General features: G+C 32.1%; 2 protein-coding genes across 2 annotated transcripts; both read right to left on the bottom strand.

Moving 5' to 3' along the window:
- Positions 1-892: 892 nt before the first annotated feature.
- Positions 893-6,886, bottom strand: LOC134271490 (uncharacterized; the record flags this gene model as incomplete). Its single annotated transcript, XM_062753680.1, has 3 exons — positions 6,682-6,886; positions 1,095-1,163; positions 893-1,000 (listed from the first exon to the last, which is right to left on the bottom strand). Coding segments are annotated over exons 1-3 (382 nt in total), but the record flags the coding sequence as incomplete, so codon positions are not given.
- A 4,283-nt stretch (positions 6,887-11,169) lies between these two features.
- LOC134271489 (uncharacterized) lies at positions 11,170-12,468 on the bottom strand. Its single transcript, XM_062753679.1, has one exon. The coding sequence runs from the start codon at positions 12,466-12,468 to the stop codon at positions 11,170-11,172; it is 1,299 nt and encodes a 432-aa protein (XP_062609663.1).
- Positions 12,469-12,947: the final 479 nt, after the last annotated feature.

Raw genomic sequence — 12,947 nt, 5'->3', positions numbered from 1 at the left:
TGTAAATTCCAAGGGGGGGGGGGGGGGGCTGACCCCCCCTCCCCCCCTGACAGATCCGTGCATGAATTTACATCATTAATAAAATTCAGACTTGTATATAATGAATTAAGCATGTATAAAATAAATATAAGAGGTTCTGAGTTATAGGTCACAGGGTCTGAGAATTTCATAATCAATTTGATTAATACATGTAAATTATAGAATTATTTTGACTATTTCCTTTGAAAGCCGCCCAATATGAAGGAGCGTGTATTTAGAGGCAAACACCTTAGTGCGGGTATTACTGTCTCATGACAGCATCTAGTTTCTTTTAGATCTGACATATATTTTGGACTTTCCAGAGCAAAACATGGACACTGCCATCATACTCATATGGGAGGCGGGGTATCATTTAGTGAGCTCATTGCTCACAGTACCTCTAGTTTTGAATAAAAATGGAACAACTCGTTCATTTTTACCTTGTCATTTGTAACATCATTTTGTTATAAAAACAATATGAATGTCTGCACAAATATTCTAAGTTTACATTAAAAAGATGTTTAACGAACATTATTCGTGCTCAAAGTCCATTTTAACGATACAAATTTGAATCAGAGCAAACTTGAAACTCTGAAATCATCAGAGGTGGGATCAGTTGCTATAAAAGAGTGAGCATCCCATGCAGACTGGTCACACCCGCCGTGTGTACCTTGTCTTGACCAGATAAAAACGGAAACATTTAGTGTGTAAATAATAGCCTAATAATAAGTATAAAAAACGTAATTCTGCATTTGACTTAATGATTGGATTTATTTGGTGACAAGGACATTGTATCAACCATACAAAAGTTTGTTTTTATAGTATTGTACACATAAGATGTATATAAGATTTGAAGTCAATAGTATGTTCTTACCATTCCTCCAGTTTATAATTAATCGTCGTACGTAAGGGCTCCATCGTGGAAGACTGCTGTTATATATATTATTTTGATGTCTTTGTACCCATGTGCTTTGTGTAATATCTAAAAAAATCAAATCGTATAGTAAATATCCTCCAATTTAGATACATGTACATTGATTTAGTCGATTACATGTAGTTATATCTACACTACAAACCTGCTGAATCACAAGGATATGACTTGTTTCCTTCGTTTGTCTCCATCAGACACTCGCCCAATAAGTCATCTGTGAAAAGAAATGATCTTCTAAATCCATTACATATACATGTACACACATTTCAAGCTATAATTCAGAACATTTTATTCACTGGATAAATCTACTCAATAGGTAAGAGTTTCTTATTAAGATTTTGACTTTCAATAGCCTGTCTCGTTTGAGCTTTGAGAAATGGATCGTATTTAGAACATGTTCTTGTATTATATACAAGGAACACCAACCCCAAAAGTAGGTGATAATAGTATATTGCTACATCAAGAAGAGAAGACTCTGTGGTGTCTGATTTCGAGTTCAATTTGATATATTCATTATAAGTGTATGAAAATGAAAACGTATATTGGTAATTAACATGATACAAACATTTTTTTTTCTTTGGAGGATTCTTAATATCATGTTTAGAAAAGTGGGTAATTCTTAGAATTTTTTCTCCTATAAACTGCAAAATGAAATAGACTTGGAAAATATAAATAATATTTCAATAATAAAAAAACAAATATAGACAATCACACCTAATATAAACTTTAGAAAAATATACCAAGCCAGTTGAATCTTTTGAGGGAAAACAAAATGACAAAACATCAGCAATATCACATAAGCTGATTTTTACTATTTTGCTTTTGCTAATAAACTTCACCTGGCTTGGTATATTTTTTTTAAGTCTATCTTACACTTTTAAGCACAAAGATAACATATTCTGAATTGTTTTTCATCTGTAAACCTTTACTGAGTGTTTTTGTTCGTATTTGTAATCTTATTGAAATATTACTAATATTTTCTGAGTCTATTTCATTTTCCGATTCCCGATTCTAAACTTATGACATGATAATAAGTCTCCTCCAAGGAAAAATGGTATCATCTGTCCTTAATAAAAGGTTGATATATCTAAATTTAAGGATACTACAGGATACTTCTTTTTATATAAAATTTTATGAATAAATTCTGCATCATAAGAATACACAAACAAGTCTTATAATAACGGGATACAATTATTATACATGGGAATTCCAAACTATTGTAAAAAGACTTGGACTTCAAAAATAACGTTTACATCGTAACAAAGTAAAATTCAGTGAAAAAGTACAATGCTTTGCGTAAATGTCTTCAATCTTGCATAAGAGTGTTATTTATTTTTAATAAGATAATAGTTTGTTTGCACTTAACTTCTTTTTTTAAACAGTGAAGAGAGGAAATTTATTCATTGAATAAATGGTTTATTTACATTGTTTTTTGTCAAATGAAAGAATGAAAAAGGTGAACATAACGAACAGTTAATTATTTTAAAAGAAAAACAGACTGAATGAAATTTGCTTTGAATTACTACAGATTCAATATATGATGAAAGACGCCTTTACCTATTTCTGTGCTTACTCTGACTCTCCTATACAATGCAAATGCATAATATCCATGCTTATCACCAGTTCCGATTAAGTCATTCTTGAATTTCTCTATATTTTGAAGTTTGCAGTTAACATTTTTGAAGAAACCCGCTTTTTCATAGTCATCACAAAAGCAGTGAGTTTTCTACAATGAAGTACTAAACTTGTTACGTTTCATTAACAATATAAAATTGACTAATGCAGTATCAACTCTTGAACAATTTTTTTATGTGCCCAGAAATACTGAAATTAATAATTCACTTCTTATTAACCTATAAGCAAAATTGCGACTCTGTTCTGCAGAATCAAGTCAATTAATAAATAAATTATACGACATTTTTGACAAGATAATATTAAGAAATAGATACAAAGTTTGACATAAAAAATTATATTTAAATTATGAAATATATTGGAATCATCCAATTTTGGAAAAACATAAATAAATTGCATGTTATATTTAAAATAACCCCGGAAAACAATTAAAGGGCTTATTTCAAATTGGGTCCTTATAGTTATACTTGTATGATGGATATTTAGCAACAAAAATGTTTTCATTAATAAGTGGGATCAAGTTGTCAACACAGAGGTCTTTAGAATGAATTGTGAATAATGTATGTTTATAACAAGCCTTCACATTAATATAATCGTTATCAATATATTAATAAAATAATAAAACTTTTTTTTGTATTTCAGGTCATAGGCGGTGGAAAACAATAAAGCGTATGTTACAGAGGTAAACAAATGCACATGTGTTCTTTTAACGGATAGAATCAACTATATGTTGTACCTTGTGTATACTAAAGAGACAGATAGTCAACAAGTCAGCATTTACCATAGCATTTACCATAGCTATGCTAGGAAGGGCAAAGATGTGACATATGCTGAAAGTGGTGAAAGCTAAGTAACCGGATGAGAACAGTTCTTTAAGTCATGTGACCGAGGCACCCTTAAGTAACTACCAATAAAAGTTATAATAAATCCATGCTAATATATTTATGACAATTTGTTTCCAATAACATAAATTACATGACTGAATTTCTTGATCATTATGAAGAATAATTAGATGTTATGGGAAGTAACTTAAAAATTGAAGAACATTGCAGGAACTTCTTTGTCTTGGTTCTATGTTTGCATTTTCAGCCAAAATATATACATGTCATTAGAATTAAGGATCAACAATGTAATTTATTCAAAACTACTATGCCACTATGAAGTAAATGGATTTTAGTGAAGAGAACTCTTTTGGTTAAAAATAATGTAGTTTTTGTTATCAAAATTTTACATAGGAAATGCATTCAAAATTGTAAAAGCATTGATTTGACAAAATCTAAGAAGAAAGGCTGGCTTGGTGGGTTAAACGAACCAGAATTAAACATGTTTGGTACCACTAAACCTTGCCAATGTCCTTAAAACAGTTTCAATTTCTGCTAGTAGCATGTTCCAATCTTTGACTCCATTTAAAAAACATTCAAAACTCAGACGTTAATAGTATTAGGGGAAAACAAATCATGAATTCCATTGAATAATGACCTAAGGTAATTTTCCGACTTTTTATATAAATTCAAATGAATAACCTGACACAGCAGAACACTGAACTCTATTACGGCCTGGTCCAACTATTTTGGTAAATACGTTAAGACTGACATAGAGATGAAAATTATTTTCCTGAAAGAGAGAGTATTCAATATTGGTTTATTGTATATTTCTGTTAATAAGTATGTCTTTCACAATTTTAATTTAAAAATACGTACATTGTGATGTTATGACTACATATACCTTATTTAATATTTTGTAATAAAACAAATACATAAGTACATTTTGTGGAAAGAACATACTATCACTCTTTGTACAATTAACTGAATTGTAAATTATTATCATTGTCAATTTGTAAATTTAACATCAAGTAAACGAATCGGAACGAAACATTTTAATATTCACTTCCTTACATGAAAATACTTAAGAAATAAACAACAATGTAAAAAAGTTCTCTGGGAAACGAACTTTTAGTTGGTCACGTGATCCAATCCTGTGAAGCCCAAACGGCTTCTCAGTAGAATTGATCACGAACCAACTAAAAGTTTATTTCCCAGTGAAATTTTTAACATTGTTGTTTATTACTTATATTTACATTTGAGACGAATTCCGAATAAAACTGTATTTATTACACAAACGGGGCCGCCGTATTGCTATGTTGTGACGCGCAATGACCTAGGGGGCCTAGAATTTGTTTTGTTTAAAAGTTCATTTTGCACCAACATTTGAATATTTACAATAATGTTCAGCAGTACTAGTCCAGTTCAAGAATTTTGTGTTTATAATGTAATAACAATGATCCCCACTGAGAATAGTCGTACTATTTTATGAGTTTTTAATATATTTGAAGTCAAAAGCGATGATATCCCCTGTTTTAGTTAACATAACTCCAAAGGAATTTCGGGTTAAAATGGTAAGTCCGATTTTAGGCTGTAATTATAGTATTTAAAACATTCTTCACACCAAATGAAGATCTATTGATCATTAGTTGAATGAAAATATCTATATGTGTCAGGTTTTTTTTACCTTTTTCTTCGCCTTAAACTTGGTAGGTCCGAAAACAGACAGAAATACATAAACAAGATATCACCTCGCCGAGCGATTCGGTCGCGCTATGACCTCTGACCCCCAAATAAAGTTCACACAGAATTGAACATATTTTTTCTTCAATAGGTTCATAGCCCTGGAGGGACATTGACTTACTTGTTATGACTTATTTGTTATAACTTTTTTGTTTTGAGTTATTTGTTTTGATTGATTGATTGATTGATTGTATACTGTTTAACGTCCCTCTCCAGAATATTCAGATATGGAGACGTCACCATTGCCGGTGAAGGGCTGCAAATTTAGGCCTATGCTCGGCACTTATTTGTTCTGAGATTTTTTTTGTTACTTCTAACTAAGTGTAGGTAAGCTATTGGGAACGATTAATTGTAGTTTTGTAGTAAAACGTACAAAACTGATGTGATTAATAAATTTTCATCTGTTAATTACGGACGCCCTTGAGAGATATTGACTTATTCCTTATGTGTTTTGACTTATTTCTTATGTGTTTTGACTTATTTCTTATGTGTTTTGACTTAGTTCTTATGAATTAACTTTGAATTCTTGTTATTTTGAATTTGTAATGACAAGTTTTGTTTACAAAAAGTGGCGTAAAAGATGAAGACAATGTATAGTTTTAGAAAAAAAGTCCTTGAATTTATTACTAACGACAAAATGAAATACATAGTAGCGATTGTCAGTTTGTCAATCATCATGCAAACTGGAAGTTACATATAAGAATTACGTAATAATAACTTTTAGAAAATAAGAATTAAGTTATAACAACAAAAAAATATTTACTTTAGAAATCACAACTGTACTGGACGTTAAACTACGATTTGTTAATCAAAAACCACAGTTAAAATAGGACTAAATATCATTTTTATCATAAAAGTAAGCCAAGCAACAGGTTTTCAATAGCTTTCTTACACTTAGTTATAACTAGCTACGAAATATTCACAACAAATAAGTCAAAACAAAAAAGTTATAACAAATAAGTCATAACAAGTAAGTCAATGTCCCTCCAGGGCTAAAGAAAGAATAATGCAAATGTAAATAATTACGTTTATACCGAATCCCTTATAGGTGTTCCTCCAGTTTTCACATAATTGATGACATTGAGCAACAGGACTAAGTTTTGAACTAGGCATCCATTGTTTAAAGAACGGAAAGTAAAAATACAGGTTGCATCCTTGGGAAAAAAGAAGCTTTTTAAAAATAATAATTTTTACATTTTCGTAAATTTATAGAAATTTCTTTTTTAAGGACTTGAAATTTTTATTACAAGAAAGACGTATGATTTTTTTTAGCAACAAGACAGCTATGAAGATTATAAACCAAGCTACATTTAAAACTGAGCTTACATTTGACGAAAAGCAAATTATTTCCATTTAAATAAGATGAACTGGATAGCAACTAACTTTGAAATTAAAAACATCTTTGATTGAATGGGATTTTCACCCATATATGCAGATATATACATACTAGTATATAGTAGTATACTCCCGCAAGGAGCAATTACACGAACTTTACTGAAGTACTAAAATTAATATCTATAATAAACATTAAACTACCTGCTAGTTCAAACCATGGTGTGAATGTTCCTGTTGCCCCTATCCAGTGAACTTGTGCAGACCTGAAGGTCGGAGCAGGGATATCAGTAATGGGAACACCGACGCGGAGAGTTGTGTTGGAGATTACCAAGTTACAGCTTTCTGACGCTTCTCTCCAAGTCTTTGGGGTCTCTTCAATGCACAGATCTACTGCAATAAAATACATGTCTTTTATTCCTTATTATTATTTTTTTATTACTTGAAAGAGTTAAAAAACAAAAGTTATAACCCCATAAGCAGATTTTGTATACTCGTATACCTCAAGTCAGTAATTTCAAAATTTAGAACATGATTTAGATATAAAGATTGAAAATGAAAATTAATGACTTTCCGAGAAAGCTAATTATTTCTGTAGACTGCTTCATAAATAAGTTTATCCATGAAAAGTAAGTTTTTAAAAGCGCGATATGTTATATGAATTTATACAGTATATGTGTATATGGCCATATTTTACGATCGTAAAAGATTTCAAAATAGTGCTTCGTATATAGCAATCTATCCATGGAAGATTATTCCATATATTCCTATTGGTTACAAGAAGCTATTCAGTGAGTGTTTATCTCTGCCAACCCTTTAGAATTATAAGTCAAACCTATAAAGACTTATATCTCTTCTGTTACAAACCAAATATTTATGCTTTAAGTTTAAAAACAAACAAAATGCTGATCAAAGGACTCGTCAACATTTGTGCATTCATGCTATTTCATTGAAAGAAGCACAAACTGTAAAAAATTGTATGAGACAATTTTGAGATAATGAAACAAATAATTATTGTTTCATCAGTATCTCGAAACACGGATCTTCGGTCATATCAAATTGTTTATTTCCACCTATGATTCCAGCCAGCGGGTCCATTCGATGTGGAATTTAGATAAACAATGCGTGTGGTGTTTTTCCTTTGAGAACCCCATAGAGATGTTTTCACCATCAAATACAAAGCAATTCCATCTACTGATTTAAGTTCAGAAGGGTAATCGGTACAAGGATCATTCAAACCATTCGTAGATTTTTGTCATAATTTTTTTTTATTTAACATGTTTAACGCCATATTACACATGAGTTCCATTTAATCAAATGGAATGGCGCTTCACATATGGCTAAAATAAATGTTTTAACATGTGAATATGTGTTGATTTTTAACATTGTAAAATTTTTTAATCTTTAATATTTTAAAAATAATATGAGGAGAATGAGTATTGTCTGTATATTTTTTGAATGACCCTTGTAATATTCGCTAGTGTCGTAATTGTCACGCCAATCAGAATTCTGCATATAACTTAATATGACATTGAGTAACTTCATGTTCTGTTCACACGAGAATTAGATTTCTGAACTGGGAATTGTTTCCTTCTCTGAGGTTGGGCATTAAGCAGAAAAAATACGATCTTTAGAAGTATATCCGATGATATCAGCTAAATAAGGAAGTGAGTTTTTTCCAACTAATCCTAATATTAAATTCTGAATTAAAAGACCATTTTTTTTTCATATATTTACTTGTTCAAAGTCAATAGAATATTTTATTGTACTAATTTATGCATAAGCCACACCCTTTATGCTAATATAAGGCCTACAACATCCATCAACCTTTGTTTTTTATTGGAAATTACTATAAATGTATAAAACTAATTAAAAATTACAGTATAATTGTTTTAACGTAAAAATCACATATTTATTGTAAATGTCTAACCTTTGTTGATACTTTCACAAAGGGTCTGTGATTGATGACACAGAATCAAAATAAGTAAACTTCCACAGAGAACGGTGTCCCCCATTGTATATTTTAGGTAAAATGTCCTCAAATGAGGATTTCCACACTCTGTCGTCCCCGTTTGTGAACAGCCTTCAAGTTATAAATATATCCTTCCCGTTACTTTTTCGAGTGTTTTATCAAAATGGGTTTTTAGAATTAATATAAGGCACTCAAAGCATTAAATTACCATATTTGTCTAAAGTATGTGTAATCCACCTAGTAAAAATGAAACTTTCTACTTTTACAAACATTGATACATGTATAAGTAAATGATTCTGAAACTCGGTACACAGTTTGACTGTAAATAAGCATTAGAAATTTTTCTCGTTTTTCGATAACTTTCCAAAATTGATGTCAACAGGGGATGCTTATTCCTCCTAGGCACTTTATCTCACTTCTAAATTTCCAAAGGTCCTTGTCTTATGCCTTGTTTACAGATTTGTTTTGTGTACTTGAAAATGGCAATCTAACAACCAAGCTTTATGATTAACGTGATGACTTTTCTATTGTCAACTTCCCTTACTTATTCAGCAATATACCTTCATCACCTGCATACGGAGTTTATGTATTTCAGTTAATTCGATAAACAAGAGCATTCTCTACGTATGAACAATTTCTAAAATGAGATTAATTATTGACAAACAAGTTGATGAAACAAGAATATCAGCAGTCTCGTTTAAAGTCATCATTTCGTAAGTTCTATGGTCGATACAATGATCTTGTCAGCAAATACAATTTATCATTGAGTCAAATGCTGAGTTTTTGTACTAATTGTTAATTATTTTTACACTGAATTGACGGTAGATTTTTTCGTTATGTCCCGACAAGCAACACACGGCGGGTGTGACCGGTCGGCAAGAGATGCTCACTCCTCCATGGCACCTAATCCCACCCACGATGTTTTGGAGGTCCGTGTTTGCTCTGCTCCTATTTTGTATTGATTTATGGAGTTTTGATCTTGAATACTGCTCGTTATCTCCATATGTTTCATACATGTATTTCTTTGTTTCTTTTATTTATTTATGCCGCACTTTACTATTTAAGCTAGTGGTGATACATGGTCATCTACACTATTTCATCCAATCTGAAAAGTACTTATTTTGAATCTGTTTGAATTCTAGTGGGAATGTGTAACTATGATTAGATTTTTTCAAAATATTTTATTGAAGTTCCAGCAGATAAAGTAAAATAAAATCGTCTCCTTCTAAAAACAATGTACAAAGTATTATCTTCTAGTGATAGTCAATATTATTAATCATGTTAATAGAGCTGACAAATTGCAAGTACAGTGTATGGCAAGTAAGTATATCTGCAAATACACAATACATATTATTGCAGTTCTCATCAATATACAATAAAAAAAATTTAATTTTACGTCAGCTTTGTTCAAATATAAATTTAAATTCTTATCATGAGGAACCTTTCATACGGCATTGAGGGAAACAGTTCCAATCACTATACTGTTCGGTATATTTGAGAACTTTTACTTTTGTTTTCCAAAACGCACCCAACCACAATCACCCGAGATCGTCAATGCTTATGATATCGTAAGAAATTAGACTCTGAAGAAACTGTCCATCCAGATCAAGGATGTGAATACATTTATTTTCATTATCCCCAACCAAAATACGACCATCGAAGTCGTTATTTTTCTTCCTCGTTTAAAAGTCTCTTGTTATTTTGCTTTGTTCTATGGATAGATATTATACAATTGACCTCTAAAGTTTTATTTTGCTACATTTTGCTAGTTTTAAGGGGGTATATAATAAAATTATCATTATAACAGTAACTTGAACCGAAGGGCCGTATCACTTTTCATTGACAGGTGCGGATCATCAGATCAAACTTAACGCTTCGCGTCTTGTTAGATCTGATGATCTGCGCCTGTCAATTCGCTATGATACGTCCCTTCAGATCAAGTTACTGTTATAATAATATATATGTATTTTTTCTAAATATATATGATTCGTTGATTGTACGATGATTTACGACCCATTCGAGACTTTTTATTCTCATAGAGAGACGTCACCATATTTATGCCGGTGAAGGGCTTCAAATTTAGACTTCTACTCAGCATTTATGGCAATTGAACAGTGAGGGATTTTTATCGTGCCAACAACTGTCGTGACACAGGGCCTCGGTGCTTAAGATCTCATCCGAATGACCCGTAACTTTCACTTCAAATTACCGAGCGCTTGGCGAAAAAACAGTTGCTATTTTATTTCGTCTTGGTAGGTCGCGTAGGTAAAGCTACTTTAGTAATTTAGTTATTTTTACGATATACATGTATGTATGCAGCGCCGTTCTGCATATCCCTTGGGGAAGGGGGGGGCAATACACAGTACTACTGCACAGAATTCTCACAGACACACATAAACTGTTTACTTTTCGGTATGAAGTAACATCACAACATAGAGGGTAGCGTTCTAATGAGAATACTCGCTGTTTTATTGTTCGGTATATCTGATAATTTTCACTTCACTTCCTCCATACTTTCCCAACCATAATCGTCCGATATCGTCAATACTTAGCGTACATGAATCATAACCTCTTATGCTATGGAGAAACTGTCCGTCATGATCAATGATGTGGATACATTTATTCCCTTCATCCCCCACCAGTATACGGCATTTACAGTCTGTAGCAATGTTACATGGAACAAATTCTTTCTCCATTGCTTGCATTCCCTTATATCGGTATCAAAACTTCCCCATCCTGTTCACCACAACAACAACATTGGCGTTGCAATCATTTGCACATATATCCCCATTTGAAATCTCTGTTATATAGAACATTCTGTCTCCCTCACCAAATAAAAAATTCCCCTGGTCATCTTTCTTTATTTCCTGTTTTACTTGTCGTCCTCTATAGCGTACTACCTTGTGTCTTTTGTCGTCAATGGTACCCATGGCGACAAGCAATTCACCCGATTTCGTACAACAAAGCCCTAGTGGTTTCCATCCCTTTTGCACCGTGATATACTTAGTAGATTTGCCCTCCCTAAAAATATAAATTGATCTATTCATTCTATCTGTGTACACCAGCTCTCCATTTCTTGAAATAGAAATGTCGCTAGGGTGACCATTCCATTCCAGACAACTGGATATAACAGCCTCCTGTATATCACCCTTTGTGTTGACTCTGTGGATGATTGAATTTTCATTGTATGAAATCCAAACCTCTTCAGTTCCAAGGCATGCCAATTTCCTCAAGTTGTCCTCAGTTGTAAATGTTTTAATTTCAATAGCTTTATCTAATAACTTTCGAGTTTTTGAGATTGCTACCTTTCTTTCAATGACCTGAGGTAAACTCACAGAACTTTTCAGTTCTCCGAAAAGTTTATGTAGTTGAATTGAATCTGGCGACTTGGGGACAAATATTGGAAATCTTAATTCAATATTGGATGAAATATCTCTTAATAAAATCGGTGATGGCAATTTGTATTGATTTATTTCATTTGCATCAACGGATTGAATGATCGTTTTGTTCTTTTGAACTGCTTGCATTAAGACTTGGATTGTATCCTTGATTTTTCCTTGACACTTTCTTAAATCTCTACTGCCAGATTCTTTCATTTCAGAAATGAGATCTTTGTTTTTCTGAACAATATCCTCAATAACCTGATGCCATTTCTTCCCGTGTTCTACAGCTAATGCTTGCATTTCATCACATCTTGAAAATAAATCTGCTATTTTGGACTCGATATGGCTTTCTGCTTCTTCAAACTGAGGAAGGATATCTTCAAGCTTAGCAGTGTTTTCTTGTATTTCATGTTTTGCTGAATCAACGATTTCAGAAAAATCAACAACATCATGACCTTTATGGAGGCCTGTCGAACATTTTATGCAAACTGGTAGATGGCAGTCTCGACAAAATACGGTACATTTCTCAGTTTGTGAGCCTCGCAATTTGTAAATTTTAACTGAAATTCTATGTCCTTGTATTTGACGATTCCGTGTGTTGGGGATGGTGACGTCATATAGTGCTTTCCGACGCATTCTTCACATAAGTTTACCTGGCAAGGATTACAGTGAAGCAGAGCGGCTCTCCTTTATAGAGGTGACATAGGATGACGTCCTGCGCCATTTTTTTTCCTGCTAGCCATTGTGGCTCCTTTAATGATGTTTTCTCATATCTAAAATAAAAAATGAAACAATACATTTCATTCAAAAATTATTCAGTGTCGCTCAAATCATTTGCCTTGTTGGGGGCTATTTTATAAATATAAACATAGTACATACAATAAAAAATAAATATCTTCAAACCCAAATTTTACTGCATTTAAAAACAAAAATAGCACCTATCATCAAGGATAGACCTCTTAAACAATTTTAGTAAATTTAAACACTAGCTTTAAAATGTTGTCCTTCATTTTTCCAATTTCCCAATTTTTTACATTTACCATTCTTATATTACTTCATGGAGACATTATGATATATACCGTGGCGATCAATTTACTAGTATCAATCGAATTATC

The sequence above is a fragment of the Saccostrea cucullata genome, unplaced genomic scaffold (assembly GCF_032062105.1).
Source record: "Saccostrea cucullata isolate Sc308-1 unplaced genomic scaffold, CSIRO_AGI_Scuc_v1 ctg13725, whole genome shotgun sequence".
Taxonomy (NCBI): Eukaryota; Metazoa; Mollusca; class Bivalvia; order Ostreida; family Ostreidae; genus Saccostrea; species Saccostrea cuccullata.
Note: the sequence above shows the minus strand (reverse complement) of the source record. Positions and strands in the feature narration are given on the sequence as shown.

Excerpts from the sequence above, each read along its gene's own strand:
- LOC134271489 (XM_062753679.1), bottom strand. The coding sequence starts at position 12,468 with ATGCGTCGGAAAGCACTATATGACGTCACCATCCCCAACACACGGAAT.